General features: G+C 33.2%; 1 protein-coding gene across 5 annotated transcripts in view; it reads right to left on the bottom strand.

Moving 5' to 3' along the window:
- The window catches only part of LOC105199492 (protein tincar), a 164,693-nt gene that overhangs the window by 9,127 nt on the left and 134,433 nt on the right, over positions 1–21,133 (bottom strand). For 2 of the 5 annotated variants that reach the window (XM_039459145.1, XM_039459146.1), the window contains 8 exons: positions 9,472–10,065; positions 8,475–8,662; positions 7,241–7,434; positions 5,388–5,890; positions 3,482–3,683; positions 2,620–2,752; positions 1,270–1,320; positions 443–649 (listed from right to left, as the gene is read on the bottom strand). In XM_039459145.1, coding sequence (XP_039315079.1) covers positions 443–649; positions 1,270–1,320; positions 2,620–2,752; positions 3,482–3,683; positions 5,388–5,890; positions 7,241–7,434; positions 8,475–8,662; positions 9,472–10,065 — 2,072 coding nt within the window. The remainder of the gene's footprint in view (positions 1–442; positions 650–1,269; positions 1,321–2,619; positions 2,753–3,481; positions 3,684–5,387; positions 5,891–7,240; positions 7,435–8,474; positions 8,663–9,471; positions 10,066–21,133) is intronic. The other 3 variants (XM_039459147.1, XM_039459148.1, XM_039459149.1) reach the window with 3 other exon arrangements.

The raw sequence follows: 21,133 nt of genomic DNA, 5'->3' as shown, positions 1-21,133 counted from the left end.
CCGAGTTACGTACGATTGCGGTTCTGGCTGCGGTGTTGTAAAAGCGACGAGAACATATATAGCACGAAAATACATAGGGAAGGACGATGCACAAAGACACGTTGAAGTAACTACGTGTAGTCTTCTTTAGCAAACTCTATTATTTCTTTTCTTTTTTGGCTACACAGGGCACAGGGATAATGTGGAATTGCGTGCGAAGTCTTGGACATTGCAAACGATGAACGAGATTGTCATTGCATTAGTTTGTAAGAGCTATTCGAGATATTGGTATGTTAAGAGAACTAGATTTATGTCCACTCGTCTTGCGGTAAGCTATATAGCGTGATTTCATATTCTCACTTGTCGATTGATTACTCGGATGCGCCGCGAGTGTTCAGTGCAACGACAGCCTCGTGACCTCGTCTACGTGAACCAGACAATACGCAATTAAGGTTGTTAGTACCTGGGCACTTGCAGTTAGTGGCGCCGTGACAATATCGGTGGTTGGTGCGGATGTTGGAGTCGGAGGTGGCAGTGGAAGTGGTTCTTCCGCAGGATCTGGTAAGGGATCTGGAGTTAGAAGAGGGGAAGGATCACCCTCCGACGGTTGTAGATCGCGACTCGCACTCGCGTAGTAAGTCACTTGATCGTCGTTCACGCACTCGAGCAACTGTCAAAAGGCGGCACCGTTAATATCGGATAGGAGACGTTTTAGTTTCATGCGTAGCGATAAAAATATTAGTAGATACAAATTATTTGTAAAATTGAAATTGCGACAAGATAGCCAGGCTTTGTTACATCTAGCTGTTAAGCTGTGAAAAATTTGTGTAACAATGTATATATTTATATATACATATATATATTTTATTATATATTTAGAAAACAAGTCCGCTATTTTGCATACATTAACACTCGTTAATTAAAGACATATATGTAAATTAAAAATATATTAAAGACAAGAATTCTCTATGCAAAATGATTAGATTAAATCTATTACATATATCAAATGCTTTCATATATATTTATTTCAAATTTTTATACTTTTGTTACATGTCAAATATATGAGCTACTTTATAGAGTGATTACATATATATATATTATTCTATAATAATATTATAATTATAAATTAATAATAATATTTAAATCATGCTTATCGTCCATTGTTATTCTAATAAATTCCACATATAATTATATCTACATTACAAAAATTAGTTAGTGGACAATCAGAAAGGCACACGTAGTTAATTAATGTTACGTGAATGTACAGAAATACTTTTGTGTGTATCTTACATTCCTGAATTTAGGTATACCGTCCCTACGACTTATCGGCCATCTTTGCCACTGTCAAAAGCAAAGAAAATCTTTAAATTAAAAGCGGCGAGAAGTGCGATGAAAGCGTATTTGGTGCAATCAAATGAAACACAATATCATAAAGAATTCTTGAAAAAAGACGACTGTCTCCCAAACAGCATAATGTTCAAAATCGGGACGTAAAACGTTTTAAAGATTGTGTACAAGATGTACATACGTCTCAATGATATCTTTAAGACATCTTACCTTCCGATTTTGGACGTGTTGTTTGAGCTATGCGAATTAAACATTTGTGAATTGTGATTAAACATTGAATAGAATCTTTGATAATGTTCGAAATCGAATTGAATAGAATATAAAATTTTCACGTCGAATCGAATTTGAATTAAAATTTTCCGGATTTTTGTTACATGCTAATTTAAACATAATAAAATATTTTCAAACGTTGCAGATCCTTTTTAATAAATGAAGAATTTAATCGCAAGAATTTTAGAAAGTAATTATATAAAATAATAAACTGAATAAAAATTTATAGTATATACTAGATATATATAGTATATACTAGACAATAAAAGTATATTATACTGATAAATGAACATATACTGAATATATATCATATGAATTACAATGTTACTATCAAAGTGATAGTATTTTATTGCACTTTGGTAGGAAAACATAATGAAACAATTACAAATTTTGTTCTAAATTCTATAAAATCACGATACAAATTTATGAAATGTTGAAACGAATTAATGAAGATGATTCTCTCTTGTGTGTATACATTTTTGCATAGTTTAAAAATGATTTGAAGATCGACGTATAATCAGACACGAGAATTGGAATACGCTGATGCAAAATTGATTGCGCGGGAATATAAATGAAACAATCAAAATGGACGATCGATTCGAAATCGAATCATTGATGATTCAAAATTCTCAAACTATTCGAATACGAATTTTTCAGATTCAAAAACGAATCAAATCAAATCTTCTGTGATTCGATTCGCATTATTCGCACACCTCTACTGAGCTGTTTCATCAAAATATATGTAATAGGTAAAATGTATGTAAGATGTTCTTACAACGAAAATACTATACAGGGTGTTCATTAATGGTTGTACCCACTTATTACCATAGGAGCATGATTTATCGACAGATATGTATTTCTAACATATTATTATATTAGAAATAACAAATGCGTGCTCCTATGGTAAAACGTGGGGACAACCATTAATAAACACCCTGTACAAGCGTCGCGCATAAACAAATAATTTAACTGATTTTTTTCTATAAATTAAAAAAAACTTCTCGAAGTATAGGTATAGTTTACCTTGTTTTCTTCCGAGGTAGAATCATCGGCAGGGTCCAGCGCAGTAATTAACGGTAATTCGCGTAACGTGGCGTAATCTCCGTCATCGTCAGGCCCGCCGTCAGCGACGCCTCGTCTGGCTTTTCCCTTATTACTAAAAATCAGATACAATGATTACAAAGGTGTCTTATGTCTTTGTACATACAATGATTGCCGAAGAAATTGAAGAAGGATGAAGAAACGGTGACAGAAGGATTGGTTTGGAAAATATCAAGCAAAATAGATATGGGTATAGAAACAAATAGACAGAGGTGAATACGAAGAAATTCTTGAAAGCTTTGAAATCCGTGATACGCTAGAACAGCAACAGAAAAGATGCTATTTCTAAAGGAAGAAATATCCCAATTCAAGATATTTGAGAATTCAAGGCTTTAAAATATTGATAACGATAATAGATGATGAAAGAAGCGGATAGTAAAATGTGAAAGAGTACGACGTGATTCATATGCATTTAAAGTGAATGGTGTGTACATAGCAAATTTATGAGGATAGAAAGGCAAAATGTTTTAGGATCCAACAGTTCCAATACATCGTGCTTCACCAAAATAAAGCCCAAGCTTGCCAATATACATACGTATACTGCTATACATCGTTTTACATAGAAAATACTTTTTCATCTCACAAAGATACAAAAAGAGAAGAGAAAAAACTACCACAATCTAATTGTAACTGTTTGAAAAGATTCCGTTAATATTTAATATTTCAAACGCTGTGAGGAAAGTGGATAAATTGCTACTTATATTACAAGTGTAACGTGGGCAAATTGGTGAAAACGCAGAAACAGATACACAAAGACACCAAGAGGAGGGAGGAGGGTAGTTACCGCGAGCCTGACGTACTAGGCAGGTCGTTAAAGGTGACCTTATGCTTGAGCTTCTTGTTCAGCCAACCCTTGTCGGACGTCGGTGCACCGCCGGTGTCGCTCGGGGATTGTGTAGGTGAGGGACGTAATTTCGGCCTAAGCCAGTAGATCTGCTCATCACCGTCAGCCGTCGATTCGCCGTCGACTCCATCGACGTTTCCACCTGTAACGGACGCGGAAAAGGATAAATCGCTTTCAAGTATTAACCGCGTATACTTTCATCGATCAGAGGTTTAAATTTTGCTGCTCATTCTACTTTACGGTATAAGAAGTAAAAACCTCAGAAAAACCTGACCGAAAGTTAAATTTTGGATATATATGATTGATTTTAGCTATCTAAATAGAAAAATTATTAAGTACAGTATATCAAATAATAAATAATCAACGTAATTTAGTTGGTAGACAACAAGATATACAACCAAGAAATTAATATTTCTCACAGTATGACGCTTATTGAAAAAATAAAAATCAATCCAAGAAAGATCATTAACATGTAAAATAAACTTTGTAAATAGAGTTCAATAAATTCTGTTATAGTATGTGAATTTGAACTTGAACTACATTACTCTGTTCATTTCTCGTGATTGCCTAACTTCTTATTTCACTCGCGTTCTTACTACGCTCTCGAATAAATATAACGTACAAATATGAATAGTTATCAAAAACGTAAAAAAATCAACGTAGAAATATCAAAAATATTACACATTATAAAAAAAAAAAAATACAAACGTGTAACAGTGTAACAAAAAATTTTAATTATTATAAATATTGTCGATTTTCACATAAATTGTACAAGTTTTCATAACTTTTCTTAATTGCAATTTAAGCTACACTAAAAATCTTTAAAAAATGATTTTTAAAAAATATTCAAAAGTATAATAAATATTATTCTATTATCATAATTATGACATAATATACAAATATATAACAATTATATTATAAATAAATATATAACAAATATATTTATTGATAATATTTATGAAAAAAGAGCAATGCATTATAAATACACTCAATATTTAATGAGAATTATAAAGTTTTTGTTCATTTTTTTAGTGTTCCATGTAAAAAAAAATATAGAAAAATAATATTATTTATAACAATATGTGATGATTTTCTCGATAATAAGTGTCATACTGTGAGAAATATTAATATTTTGTTTATATCAATTATCTAAAACTAAATTACATTGATTATTATTATTATATGAAATACTATATTTAATAACTTTTCGATTTAGATAGCTAAAATTAAACAATATATTGAAATTGTTGGTCATGTATTTCTGAGATTCCTACATTATACGTCACGACAAATAGTAAACTGCGACCGTTTTACACACAGACGTTTTGATTAAAAATCACGGCGCATTAAAATATATTTTTCTCGAGGCTGTATTATATACATAAATTTGTAAACGGTGAATTGCGATACTAATTATATCAACGCTAATTGCGGTGATGAAAATAACGTTATAATTGTTTTACAATCTTGAACAACATAATTTTCTTATTGATCAATAATTGAGCAATTATAAATAAATTAACATGTAAAAGTATCATAAACAAATATTTACAATGATTATATCTTTACATTGAACAGAAATATCTTAAAATCCTACACTCTGCAATGTTTCGCATTCTCTTTTCAGCTACTGGCAGAAAAAAGAAAGAACTCGTCCTTATATAAGAAAAATCCTTTACATTGCATGGAAAGTGTAACCAGATATAAAACTACTCCGTCTTTCAAAAATGTCATTTATCTATAGCGGGGCGAGTCGAAGGAAAAGCTGACATATACAGTGTCCGGTAAAAGTGAAAATCCGATTTACCGGATTCCGAAAGGCATCTATGCTGGTACTTTCCATTACCTTGCGATCGGGCTTTTCTCTCCATGGCAGCTTTTTGTATTACGCTCATGATGGCCCTCTTCGGCGAGGTGTCGGCGATGGTGTAAGTCCTGCCGTTACCGACAACAAGTAAAGGCGCGCTGGTGCCGTCATCGTCGTCCCTCGTCGAGAGCAAGTCGACGTCGGTCACGAGTTTGACCGATCTCGCGGACCGCACCGTGGCCCGTCCGATAGTCACGCGCAACTTGAATGTCCATCGTTGCTTGATGGTGAGGAATATCCAGAGTAGCAGCCAGAGGAGGAGATGCAGGATCATGCCGATGATGCAGGCGAGGATGGCGCCATCCAGGCTACCACGATACACCACCGTGTAATCGTAGAGCAACGGTGCGCCGCAGATCACGATTGCCAGGAAGACGACGAACGAGGCGCAATGCGGCAGATAGACCCAACCGTTGCCTCCTCGACCGTCCTTCGACAGGATCACGCGACGTTCGCGTTCCTGATTCAAGAACGCCGTGAACCTGAACATTGACACGCGTTGCGCGATCAAGTATCAGTATATATTGCCATTCATGTTTATAAATTGTATGTAAAATGAAGGGAAAAAGAGCGAGCTAATCTTTGAAAATTCCGTTTTGCTGAATATCGTGCGGGTTGACTTTATTAAACTAGAAAAAGATAAACTTCAATTTTATAAATAATTATTATATGATAAATAATACGATGATATAAAAAACTATAAATCATATTCAATTTTCTAAATATTGCTTTTTCTCAAATACTGAGAACAATTATTCGATTTCATATTAAATCTATTTTTTTATTTATAAATTTTCGATGTAGTTGAAACAATTGTGCTTTTTAGTTTTCCGTCTAATGCAGACACGTTACATTGTTATTTTTTATAAAAGTAAATTAAATGGAATTAAATGGAAACATTTTGTATTTGAAGATTCTTTTAATAAAGCTGGCGAAAGAGATATACTGCAATGCTGACGAGAGTTAATTGCTACCCTTTGTTGTTACGGTAAGCTGAGAAAGGAGGATTGAACTGTACTGAGGAAACCATTGAGTTTCATACTGAATAATAACAGTATCGGGGAGCACGCTTGTCTGTCTTACGCATACAAGTGCTGCTTCAAATTAGCGAATTAGCAAGTCAGATAAAAGCCGGATAAATGGAAAGTAAAAATTACAAGGTTGTCGAATTCTGAGATAAAAATATTGTTGAGTTTAAGAAAGAAAGAGTGTGTAAATTATATGAAAACTACAAACTAGACAAATATTTAGACAAAAGATTCAAATATACATATTATATATTCAATCTATTAAAAAAAAAAAATTGTTTAAAGTAAAAAAATCGGCATTGAAAACGCAATATGTATTGGAAACAAAAGAGCAATTTTTCACGAACCTCTTCTTTTCTACATAAATATCAAAAAATTTCGAATCGATTTTAATTATAATAATTTTAAATTTTTAGATCTAAAGTGAGTTTAAACACACCTTTTGAACATACCTTCAGTTTGAAAAGTTCAAAAATATTTGACCTACGATCGAGATCAGAACTATTCGACGTTCTGAGCACCAATAAAGCATATATAAAAATAAATTATTACATCCTCATGATTTAAAACCAAGCATTGAAAAACGTTCCGTAAAAAAAGAAATTGATTGACAAGCGTCTGGTATAATGTTGTCGTATAATAATTCTAATCTAAAGAGTAAAATTTTGTTGCTTTTATCTGATAATGGCGGATGGGTCAGATAATTTTCTTCGCGAGAGTCCGGGCGAACAAGTAATCTCAGCTGGAGTTTAATCGAGATACGGGCGGAATAAGCTCGCTGTGCACAACACGCTAAATATTTACCTGCCGTGAGCATAGAAGTACATGACCATGCTGGAGCAGAGCACTAAAAAGGACAAGAGGGCAAACAGCACGAGGGTTACGGGAGGATCTAGCAGAAAGTAAGAATCGCCAAATATTGTCGATATTGTACTGGTTGTCGGCATGATGCGATGCCGAAGATGCGGCAGGACCTTCAAGGCACCCACTACCTGGACCTAAAATACGTTTGATAAGATTAACGCTGTTTTAAAAATAGGAAAAAACAATGTCTACATTAGCAATTATTAATAGAGGTCAATTTTTTCTGCAGAGCGTACTTAAACGATATTATTATTTAATTCAGATATACTCGTACGTAAAGCAGGGTTGAAACGTTATTTCATAAAGGTAATATGCTGTTACTGTTACTTTTAGTAAAAAGTAACTTGTTACCGTTATCATTGTTTAAAAAGTAACAATACGTTACTTTTTTAATAATACTAGAAAGTAAAATATTAGATATGACAATTTTATTATTTAATAATTAAATGTCAATATTGAAACTTATAATTCTTCTCATTTTTTATATTAATATTTCTTTTAGTACATATATTTTTTTTACAAATTTTGTTCGTAATTCACAAATTTTATCAAAAATTTAATCAAATTCTTTTTTATTTTTAAACATTAATATTATTACTAAAAGGATGCAGTCCAATAGTGTGCGAATCTATCGAATAGATAGAAAAATAGAAAATTTAATAAATTTAAGTAACAATAAAAGTGACAGCTAATTCGTTTACCGTTGCTATAAAAATGTAACATTACTGTCACAAACAGAAAAAAGTAACAATCGTTACTGAAAACAAAGTAATGATAATGGTAACGGCATTACTTCCCAACCCCAGTTGAAAGATCGTTCTTCCACGTCATGTAATAAGAAATAAGTTACAAAACTTTACAGATTGTGTATTATTGTTTCAATTTTAATAATGATGTTACATTTGCTTCTTAAATATTTAAAAAGTTTCTTTTTCGACTTATGGCAATAATTTCTGAGGTTCCTCAGAATAGACGCAGGTGCCGTGCTTTACAATACATTTCTTGAGGATTTCCACGTTTCCTGGATTCCTTATTCCCGTTCTATTAACTTTTATTAAGTTTTGTTGTATCCGCAAGAATATCCCGTGTATACGCGAGAGCGGGCCGACTGAGACGTTACCGAATAAGTTTTCCCGTGAGTTTTAACTGGCATCAAATACTTTGCGTTGCTTACCTTGTAAAGGACGGACATTCCAGCGTAAGCCAGCAGACTCTGCGCTGAATTTACGACCAGCTGCAGACTAAAAATCGTACCCAATGCTTTGTTACACGACCAGAAGACGGCAGGGTACCTTACCGAGTAGACGCCGAGTGCGGCGGCGTAATTTAGATATTCCAGTGTAATCGGGCCGTATGACTCGGCTGAAAAATGAAGTATGCGACGTGTAAATAATCTCGTTTTCAACGAGCGCGTATTTTTACGATATTTATCCTATTACGGCATAGAGTCAAATTTAATTATCTGGTGAAATTATTTTGCGAGATATTGATGCGTCATCCTTTCTTAATTTATCACGTTGAACCTTTTCCATTTATTGTTTTGCTTTATAATTTTTATTTAATCGCGGCGTTTTATGATAATATAAAACGCTTATGATAACTGAAACACCTTAGTGTGTTCAGCAATGTCCGTAAAGATTCACTGAAACCATGCGTCTTAAAATTGATTGCAAACTATATTTTCATATCACTGATTAGTCTCTTATAGTTTTATATAAATGATTGTAAAGACTTTGCACTTGTATGTAGATAGTAAATTATGTATTTCAATACATATTTATAAGAATTTCTCGGTAAAATGAAATATCATCTTTTGTTAAAGTTAAGGATCGGCGATTATATATAAATTATTCTATAAGAGCTTGTAGAACAATTGTATTATTTGTATTATTTCCTTGGAATATTTGCAGATTTACAATGTAAATTGTTACACATAGTTGCAATAATATAAATAAAAATAATTCATAGATATAAGATTAAATATTTTAAACAATATTTTTATGTATGCTAATTGGAAAACAAACATTTTATAAAAATATTTTGACATTTTGCAAGTGTTTAAGGACTTTCCTATATATATTATTTTCATTTTACCTGCTGTTGAATAATTTAGGAATGAAATAATTAAAAAAGCGTCACAATTCAAGTGCAGATCAATAATTGCGGTTTACCTGTTTGAAGTTCCAGATTCAAGTTTTCGGGATGATCAAGATCAGCTAAACTATTCATTGTTAACGCCATACTCTGAGCCGTCATGTTTCCACTGATGGCTCTAACAGGTTTGGCCGTGGTGGATATCCTCGTGAGATTCTTGGACTTCGATCTGCCCTTCGAACTACCGTTCCTGGTGATGGGTCTTGCGGTTGGACGTCTCGCCGTGCTATTTTTCGGGAGCAATGGCGTTTTCGGAGTTGTTGAAATCGTTTCGGTGCTCGTCGTAGACTTACTGGAAATCGTACTAGGGACCGAAGTAGTGTGGGATAAAGGTGGATCTGTGACGATTGGATAGAGAATGGTCGAGAACCTAGTAGTTGTCTCGATACCAGCCTCGACAGCGTCAGGAAGCGCCATGTTTGTTAAACTAGGTGTCGGAGTGGTGAGTTCATCAAAATTCTCATTAATACCTTCCTCCAGGGTTACGAAAGGTTGAGGCGTTACTGAACCAGTCATAGTGCTCAAATTGCCAATTGGATTCATGAAACTTAACAGCACTAAACGATCGCGATGTATCACCATCCAATCCAGATCGGTCCTCCATATGGCATCTGTAATAAGATAACAAAATATCTATTTGAATGGAATAATAAATTACATTAAAAAGTTTTAAATTTTGTTAATTACAATTATTAATTAAGATTGTAAATATATTTAAAGTCTTTAATATTTAAATATTATTTTACATCGCATACTCTTGTCTGCAACTCTCATTTTAAACGCTGTCTGATAAAAATTTAAAGGAAAAAAAAAATATATACGCACAATCTAACGAATGTATAATGTATTAAAATAATTTTAAAAGTATTATTGTTAATTAATACGATTTTTTTAATGTTAAAGATATTAAAGATATTTATAAACATTGTTGCACTTTGACCATGGTTAATACATGGCTGTCACATTCCAAGTTTTTTAACTTTTTTGCGAGACGTGATTCGATTCGATTATTCTCCAGCCACTTGGTTGGACGATCTTTTTTGCGATATCTGCTGCTTTATAACTGGTTTTATTGCATACAGCAAAAGCGGTGGTGAGCTCGAAAAGGGACAATGGCAGCACGAAACGTTTCTTCGATCGAGTGACCCTCGAAGAGTCTCGTGGCAGAGTGTTCCATAAGAGATAAGTGTCGTCATGGTACCGACCATCAGTTTCTGTTATATTTGGTCAACACTAGAGAGTCTGTCTATTCGCGAAGAAATGAAAATTAATAAAGATATTTAATGTGATTATTGTAATTTCTTATTTACAGTTCACAAACACATTACATTATTATTGAACAATTAATTAATACTTATATAAGTAAAACACAAAAACAATATGATTATAAAAACACAATTATAAATAAGAATTTGCTGAAAGCAGTTGTTCAGTTAAACTTAAAGCAATTACTTGTTTAATTTTTATTTATAATTAATATAATGTAATTATATATTTTCAGTGCAATGCCATAAAATTTGGAATTTAAGCTTTCTTCGCACGTATTCCGGCTCATTAAAATTTCACCTACCACACCTTTCACGGAAGCTTCTAAAAAAGCTCTGAATACATATTCAAGCGCGAAAAAAATACCAATATATCGATCCCCTGTCCAGAACAATTCGCTCTCCCTCAGTCTTCAGCATTGGTAAGCTCTTTTTTTCTCGTCACGATTTATCGTAAGGCGCTTCCGAGGTCTTAAGTTTCATTTTTGTCTTGATCTGTTTCTTATTGACTCCGCTTTCTTTCCTGCCGCTTTTAGTCGCCTTTTAACTTCGCGTGAAACATTATCGATTGAATTGAACACAATCAAGGACACAATTTTTTTGTTAGTAAATGTAATATCAGAAAATAAATGTTCATATATCTATTACTGTTTTAGTTTGTCATTATATATGTACATCCGCATCATATTTTCGAAAGGCTACAATTTTTACTTTAAATAATAATTTATAAAACTCTGTATTTAAAAAACTTGCAATATTAAAACATAAAAAGCTTCAAATTATGCTTTAAATAATAAAATAAAAAATTCTGTATTGGAAAAATTTGCAATATTAAAAAGTAAAAACTTTGATACCTTGATAAATATTTCATTGTGCGGAAATGTCTAGTTTTAATGAATAATATGAAAGAAGCAAGAAATTTATATATGATATTAATATAAATTTTGGAAAAATAATTTCCTAATTAAAATCAAGTGTAATTGTCATTACAAGTTTTATGTGTTTGTACTAACACAATTTGTTTAAACGTTTATTTATCTTTATAATAAAAATATTTTTATTTTCATATACCGTAGCATCTTAACATAAGATATTATTAAATATATGACTGTATATTGTGAATTGAACTATTTTTGTATTAAATTGATTGTGCCAATATCCTGTACTAGATGAATGCTGCGCTAAATTAATTTTATCGCCGTCGGAAAATTAAATCTGTCCGTCTCAGTAATTGGTTTTAGTTAATGAGTCCCTTCGACGAAACTTTGGTGTCTGACAAAATATTCGCTCAGATATAATATCGTAACAATATTGACAATTCCCGTTCAATAATCAAATTTTAATTAGAGTTATTTTCGACAATATCATTAAATGGTAAAATTTAAAAAACTCTTTTGTTTCGGGTGTAATTTAATTACATCTGGAAAGGGAAATTATGTTTATCAATTCTTTACGAAATTGTATTACTATTTTAATCTAAAATTACTTTTATTACTAATTTTATATGTATTAGAAGAAAAAATAACATTATGGCCCCATTGACATTTTGCATAATGACTTTGTTAATAATTAATATTATAAATTGAAAATTTTACAAATAAATTTATCAATATGTTATTCAATCTATTCTAGATACATAATGGATTAAATAGAAACTGAGGTGGTAATATAGTTCTTACACAAAAATAAATTTAAAAAATTAATTTTGTTTAAAAAAAACACATTGTTTTGTAATAAACTTATATATTTATTCAAAATAATGAGAAGATATTGCAAAATGTATGCAAATGTATGTACGGTAGAATTCAAATTAATTTATTGAATAATCACTTTGACATAAAAACTTCTCAAAAGAGGCCATAATAGGTAAAAGAAAATAATAATAATCATTCAAATGCACTTTTACACTCGTATGATGACACGTTCAAATTTAAAAAGAGACGTTCAATAAAAAGAGATAATTTAATTTAATAATTTAATTCATGATATTTTGCTCTTTTGTAGTTTATATTAATCCAGTTTAATGCTTCGAAAACGTTTAAATCTAGGAAGTTGTTGGATACAGCGAATCAATACGAGCGTAAACCGTCGGGATTCCACGTGCTCGTCCGGGTGGTTCCCGATTCTCTCGTAAATGGACAACACAGAACGATGAACGCTGAGAGAGCGAAAATCACGCGGGAAATCCAGACGAAGGCACAAAGTCGCGCTTAATTGACCGTCCCTCACATTCTGACCGTTTATCCTTTTCTCGAGGTTCGAAATATTTTTAGCCTTGGAATACGGCGTAATTACAGCCGGGGGATTAAACTTGTCTCAACCTCCGAGGTCCCTCTCGCCGAGGTTCCGCATTCTCAGTTTCTTTAATCCCGCCGGGGATGACATAGAAGGGGTTAAAGTCGCGAGAAGGATAAAAATGCGGGTATCCGGCAGTCTTAAGTCAGATTACGTTTGCTTTCATTCGACCTTCCTCGCAGCGGCAAACGCCACCCGGCAATGTTTAATTACATAAAATTGCATCTAAACAAATTACAAATGTAAAGTTAAATCCAGACGCGTTATAAGCCAAGTTTAAAGTAGCCAAAATTAAAAGTAGCAATTAATGTTGCAATATAACAAAAAACGAAGAAACACAGTATACACGAAGAAAAATGTATTTAAACAATGATCGTCTCTCTCGCTTGGACTTTTGCTTTATACAATTCAGAAAAAGTTGATACATTCACTTTAGTTTAAGAGGTTGTTTCAACTTCGCAACTCGCAATAAGGCACATGTATAGAAGAAACTGTCTCTTGTTCGAAGTTGTTCTACTATCTGAGATACGTCAATAGCAACCTCTAAGAGGAACAACTGTGCTTCCTCTTGGAGACTTCTCGAGAGGAAGAACAATTCTTGCCTTTCCAGACAGACTTCTTCTTCTTCTTCTTCTTCTTCTTCTTCTCCTTCTCCTCTAGCCAGACTTTAGAATGGTTTTCTGAGAACTACAACTGTTGAATATCGAACGCATGTGTTACACGAAAATGTAACCGTTTGAGACTACAGAAAAGTATAATAAATTGGGAAATTAGCGTTTATTAGTCTTTCAGTTACGGTAACTGAGATAAAGGGCTTGATTAATTAAAATGGGTTGATATTGGTTGATACAGCACGCTTAATGAGCATGGACAAAAACATTTCTGTGTAAACCAATTGTATGCGCGTTATTACTTTGCCAATTCGTGTAATCGTATTATATATGACGGTCACAGTCAATGAAATTTGCATTCTTGGATAGACATATTTAATTGGTTTATTTTGTATGTTTAATGATTCATAAAACCACATCATCGCGCGTTTCGAGTTATTGCCTGCCTTTGTGTCATACAATTTTCACTGTTTTAAACAGTCGGTCCGTTTGTTTAGATGCGGCTTTGCTTTCATATACAACGCATCGCAGTCCTATGTGTTCTCTTCACTTTTATAGCTCGGATATAGATAAGATACTTGGAAAATACAGATAACGTTTTCCAAACTTCCCATAACAAAAGAATTTGTTAAATCAACAACGCATTCTAAGCGTTCTTTAATTTCATTTCTCGATGAATTCTACATTTCAATCTGTATCGACCTGGTACTTTCAATACGAAACAAATTAATGTAAAGAATAAAAAATTATAACAAATAATGTATGATTGTAAACATATGTTAACGTATAAATTTTTTAATTTATTTGCGCTTTTCTTCAAATTATATTTGTGATTGCCCCTTTTTACGTAGATTGTACCCTTTCTGTACATATTTCTTGTATTTTCAACAAGTTAAGTATATCCCTTTTAAAAATACAATCTTAAAATGAGTAAACAATCATTGATCCTACGCTAGAACACTTACGCTACGCTATGAATGTAATAATATATCACATTTTATTATAAACATTTTTATTTAACCTTTAAGCACCTACGTAAGGCCTTATATAACTCCAAAGCGTTTAATTTTAAATTATTAAAGTAGTAATGCAAGTAAAAGTAATTAACAGAATTTATATTACTTTAACAAAGAGATTCACGTTTTGCTTCCAAACGAGCGCCGTAGATAAATTTACAATAAAAGGATGTTCGGCAGAGAGTTTTTGCTTCGGAGTCAATTAGAATCCAAGATATTCCTGAGGCCATTATTTAACCGTGGTATCAATTCAACTAATCTGCACTACGTAGTTAAGAATGCACTTCGCAGCGCTCCGAAGATATATAACGTACAGTTAGATCCCCGGAGGTGAGGAATCTTTTTGTTGCAGACGACGAAACTGATCGGGGTCGAGAGAAGTAGATTCCGGTCGTGGCAGATAATCTTTCCTTCGCGCGTATGCAAGTCGCACGAGTGCGACTCATCGAGTCGCTAACGGTCACGTTCAAGTTCATGAATACAGGAGAGAGCGACGTCGAGACCCGGCAGGAGGGTAGCTGTTGGCAGGTTGCGGCAACCCCTGACCCCCAACCAACCACCCACTTCTCTCTCGCTGTCGGCCGACGGGGGTAGGGGAGAGTCACGACAGTGACCTTTGTAATGGCGTTATCACGTCGACTCGGTAGACAAAACTGCCGTGCCGTTCGCATTAATATATAATTGATCGTGCAGCATTTCCATAACAATATGACTTTTGCGACGCGTTAAGCCATCGCGCGAAAGCTACGCTTCCTAAGGGCGAAGGGCGTGAAATACCGGCGTCCATTTCTTAGCAGATATATGTTAGCGTTAATTACGCGTCATACTTCGAACTTTAAGATCAAACGAACTGACCTTTTCATAAAATAACAATGGAGAGGTCATGCTGTTGACACTGTAATCTCGCTTAACTGGAGAACTGTACGTATGGCTACAGTGTCCATTATGTTCATGACCCAGACAAGCTTCACAATGGACGTAAGCCGTTAAATTACACACATTTGCAAAGAGAAAGGGAGAGAAAAGGAATTCTATTTCGGTAATATGTTCTCTAAATCGGAATCAATGTATTATTCACTGAAAGGACGATGAATAGTCTAACTTCAGTACAATTTTAGTTCTCAAGGTCAGAAAATAAAGGTCAGTTCGTTTGGTTCTTAAAGTTCGAAGTATGATGCGTAATTACCTGCAGCGTTTATCGTTATCTATTTAAAATTGTTTAGACGGTTATCTAGATAAAGAAACAGTTTTATCTTCATTTTATCTACATTATTAGAACGTATATTTTCCTTTTTATCTCGGATAAAAAGTACTATTTTTTTTTAATTATTTACATAAACTTAAACAACAAGTACGAAGTATTGTCCGCGCGTAGTCTCAGTCTTCAAGTTATCATTTATTTAAAAAAAAAAATTTTTTAAGATGATAAGAATAGATTTCACAGATCAAAAAATAGTAGCGTAAATATTGTTCTAAAATTATAAAATTGGAAACTTTTATAAAGAATAATAATAACGTAATATTACTAATTCTTGTTCAATTTAGAACTATGTTTTAACCGTCCGAGAAATGTATTCAGCGCGTAGCTTCGCGAACTTGAAAAGGTATATAAAATCAGACAATAAATATCAGCACTAAGATCTAGCTAACAATCGTTATGGCATTTCATGTATATTGTGTTTTTACAAAGAACTTATCAGTCATTATATGAGTCATATAATCCATCTATATTTTTCAATTTCGACTTTTCTTTTTGGATATTGAGTCAAATCAAAGAAGAAACATTTTTGTACACGAAAAAAAATGATTATATGAAAGTATCTAAAAATTTATCTGGAAACAGATCTGAAAATAATTTTGTTGGTCTATAAAAATAATTATATAGGACCCTTAAATATGAGCAGCGCTGCACAAAGTTCAGACCTAGCAATCAACTTAAGTGTCGTAAGTATCTAATTATTTTATTTTATTTTATTTTAGTCTGACAAAATTACTTTCAGTAATTTTCTGTATCTACCAAAATTTTTAGGTATTTTAATAAAATCGTTCTTTCTGCGATAAGCTCTCTTTTCTCTTCTTAATTAGAATAACTAAAAGACAGTGAATAGTTACTGATGATTACAGTTTTAAGTATAACATTGCAAATCAGTCAAATTTCATTGATTCCGATTTTTAGAGAGCAAATCTACGGTAACATAAATCTACGGTTTGCAGACTGCACCGCGTCGTTCGAGTATACAAACAACAATTTTTCGTGACCCGATCACGCTCGCGGTTTAAAAATTATTCATGTCGAAGCGTATACACGGGTAATGTATCGTTGAAGCGTGTTATTGGCATTATCGTCCGTATGATGCCTCCGCGCCACGTAGAGCGGTAATGATAACACGCATGCATATTTTACGGGATATCGGATGCCGGAGGAATTGCCCATGAAACATGTTGCGCTGCGCGTTTGAGTCTATGAATACGAGATGCGCGTCGGGAGATGCACTTGCGCCGCGCAAATGCGCGCGTGACGAACGTCTTGCACCCGCTTTCGCGATGAAAGAGATATGCAGATTATGCATTGGCCATATGATTACGCATAAATGTGAAAAAAATTTATATGAGCTTATGTGATACCGGTTTCAGCTGAAGTGTATCATGAGTCTTTAACGTCCCCGACACCTAATTATTCCCATATTCTTTTACCGGAAGCAAGATTTAATTGCTTTCTGATAGACTTCTAAAAACACAATTAAACGTAAAGATTAATTTAATTATGTTATTCAACGCGAAACAAGATGAATAAATTCTGTGAGAGATTGACTTATTTTTGGCAGATGAATGTCCAAGGTAGCTACGTTCTTGTTACAATTTGCTACAAAGTTCTGAACAAGAGGCTGAAGATTTACATTTTTACGAAAGCCGCGGATATTGTATGTTATTTCGCGGGAAGTAGGGACAGGTTTGACTGCGATCGCCGACAATTACATTTCCGATTTTGCCGCTTGTGTCCGTGTGAGCGAGCATCACACAGCTCATCAACCATCGGCACATTCCGGCACTTCCGGCCGCGCGGCGCAACGCCCCGCGCGGGATGCGTTCAACTAAATCACCGATAATGAAATTGCGTAGCAAGCTGGGCGATAGGCTTTCGAGCGTGTTGGCGTGTCGACCGCGATAGACAGGTGCCCGTAAGTGTAATCGGCCGACCGGTCGATCCGGAAGACGAAGGGCCGGAGAAACGGGCGCAAGAGCGCGCGGGAGGAAAAGGGCGGAGTCGGTCGGCGTAATTTTATGTAAACTAATTACCCGCTAATTCGGTTATGGTCAACGTGCGCGGAATAGAGCCGTCAGGCGGTGCGCTGCAATCAACCCCGCAAGGGACAGCGCAGGGCAAACAGAATCAGCGGTTTATAGAGAGGACGGAAGCGAAGAAAAGCGAGAGGGAAGGAGAGTCGTGAGAACAGAGAACGATGGGGCCCCGCCGTTCTGCCCTGTGCACGTCGTTCTTGCACGGTTGTCCCTTTGCTCGCACGCGTCATTTCCGCCCCGTGAATGCACGAGAATGAAGAGAGAAGTCGTTCACAACTCTTGACAGCTGTAGTTGCTCATTCAAATTTTTCCTTTACGCACTCTTTGATGTCTTGCGAGAGAATTCTTAAGTACGTACCTTATCTCTTAGTGATCATGATTGAAAACTTTCAGAATTGTTCAAGCTCTAACCGCCTTTATTATTCAGGCAAGATTTAAAGTATTCAACGCGCACTTCTGACTACTTTAATTAATAAGAAATTGGATAATATATGCCTTTGAATTCAGGTTAACGAAATTCATAATTTAATAAAAATGTTCTCTCTTCTTTTTTCTAAATTAATATATTATATATTTATTTTTTATTTTTTCTGTAAGAAGATAATTAAACAATATATGCTAATATTTATAGAAACCAAGATAGCCGCATTTTTTTTTGCCAAAAAGATGATACATTTATATTTATTAAGTTGAATATTAGACCAATTTGTGAATAAACAAGAAATCAAAAATGCTATGTTTTTATTAAAGTGGATTTTGATGCTTGATAATATTTCAAAAATATTTATATATCAATTAATAAGAATGTACAATATATAGTATGTTACATCACAAAGTATTGTCAAAAATTTTTAAATTTTATTATTTTATTATTATGACCAAATGCAATGTAACATTTAAGTACATTTCTCTTATTGATTTAAAAGTTACTTAATTTTTTATTTGCTCTTGATTTTTATATAAAATTTATTATTGCAGATTTGATTAGAAAGTAGCATTACAAAATAAAATTTTTTTTGTATATATTAATAAAACTCCAATAAATACATATTCGTGCAAAGGTTGCATTCGGATCAATTTGTCTAAAAGTTATTTATTTAAAACTACAGCAAAATAGTATTATTTTTCCTGTAAAAATCGTTAAAAACCATTAAGGTATCTTTTCATTTGACTCTTGATGCTAGCATTTCAAGCAATCATATGACCACATGTGATGCAAGCATCGATCAGAAAGAAAGTCAAATTTTTCAACTTTAAATGTCATTTTTATATAATTAGAAAAATGGATTTTGGAGATAAATTAATAATAAATTTTGAAGTTAATTTAATTACAAGTTAATACATTAATCTGTTTAACATAAAATTAATAATTTTACATAAAATTTTATATGGTAATTATATTTTTAACATTTGTAATATTATACATTATCTAACAAATGTAATTACAGAAATAGAAAAATACTTGGAATATTATTTTTAATAGAAATTGGAAAGATAAAACTTCACAGAGTTTTTCAACTTATTCAAAGTATTTTTCCATTTCTGAAATTAAATTTTTCAGCTAATATACATTATTAAATATAATAAATATTATTATCATATAAAATTTTATGTAAAATTATTTATTTTGTATAAAACAAATTAATATACTAACTTGCGATTAAATTAACTTATATTTTCAGAATTTATTGTTAATTCATCAGAATCCATTTTTCAGTTATATAAAAATCAGACATAAATCCGAATAATAACCTACCAAATTGGTACTTTAACGCTTGAAATCAGAGAATTTAAACTTCTTTCTAATTGATGCTGGTGTCACGTATATTCACGTGATCGCTCGAAACCCTATCATTAAGCGTCAAATGACAAGATACCTTAAGAATTCATTACGGTTTTTTAGAGAGGAGCAATTTCTCTTTGGTATCACTGCCACGTTAGGTGCTTATTAGCATCATTTATTAGTAAATTAATTTTCAATTTAATAACAAGATGTTATTACTCCTGGTTCAACTAAGAACTGTGTTTTAAGACCGAAAATGTATTTGATGCGCAGTTTCGTAAACCTGAAAAGGTATATAAAATCACACAATAAAAATAAACATTAAATCTAGCTATGATAAAGAATTTCGATTGTTTTTTATTAAATCTAAGAAACCTTCAGTTTTTAAATTCGAACTTTCAACTTGCACTCAAAATAATAATATGAATATAAAAAAACAATTATATACATTTTTCAGTTCCGTAAACTGCGTGCTGATATAATTGTCGGATTTAAAACGTAATTGCATAAATTAAAGATGGAAATAATGTCAAATTAATTTGATCGTCGAGCATAACAATGATGCTACACAAACGTTACAAAAAATTAAAAAACTTTTTTTGTATTTAAGTGCTTTATATTTAAATTTATATTAAAATGTATTTCCCTGTTGTGAAAAAAAAAAATGTGACTGGCTTGGTTCGTTTTCCATGACACTTATAATCGTTTCAGAGTAACAATTATTATGGTAATACGTTTCGTCTGTTTAAATGGAAAAAGACGTCTACAAACGTAAATAAATTTGCATAAGGGAATTAATGCTAAACTAAATATATGCGCATTAAAACAATACTCCTTTGTTAAATCCTTCGTTGAGAATTTTACGTTCTTCCGGCCGCGCGTGAAATATCATAACACTTTGTTAACTGTTCGCTCTGCAGATATATTCCTAATTGAAAATTACATCGCTATTATTATGCGATAAAGGACCGTGAAATGTATCCGAGAGAAAAAGCAGCTCGTCGCTCTGATGCAAGTCGCGTTATAAAATTGCACCAATTCTCGACGAGGGAAAACGGGACAGGAATCGCCGTGAGCTTTCAAAGGTTTAAACGAGACGGGGACGGTTCAAGGAGGAGGGATTTTACGAACGGGAAATCCTGCAGCAAACTGTATGCACACACCTGACCGATCAATACACGAGCGAGGACGTAGCCAGGACGAAGTTACCCTGTTACATCCCCGTCTACCTCTTCATCCCGCCGCGCGAAACTTTCGCGGCGATAACGCAGTTAAAATTGGAAGCTACTTTATTGTCGGTGTTATCATTAAAAAAAAAAGTAAGATTTATTTTCTCGTGGCTTATTAAGCGGAAGGGCGGGATCGTAAGGGTAAAAACTTACGGAAACTTGGTGACAGAGAGAAATTAA

Source organism: Solenopsis invicta, chromosome 16, assembly GCF_016802725.1.
Source record: "Solenopsis invicta isolate M01_SB chromosome 16, UNIL_Sinv_3.0, whole genome shotgun sequence".
Lineage (NCBI taxonomy): Eukaryota > Metazoa > Arthropoda > Insecta > Hymenoptera > Formicidae > Solenopsis > Solenopsis invicta.
The sequence above is the reverse complement of the archived record's forward strand: the minus strand, read 5'-3'. Positions and strand labels throughout refer to the sequence as shown.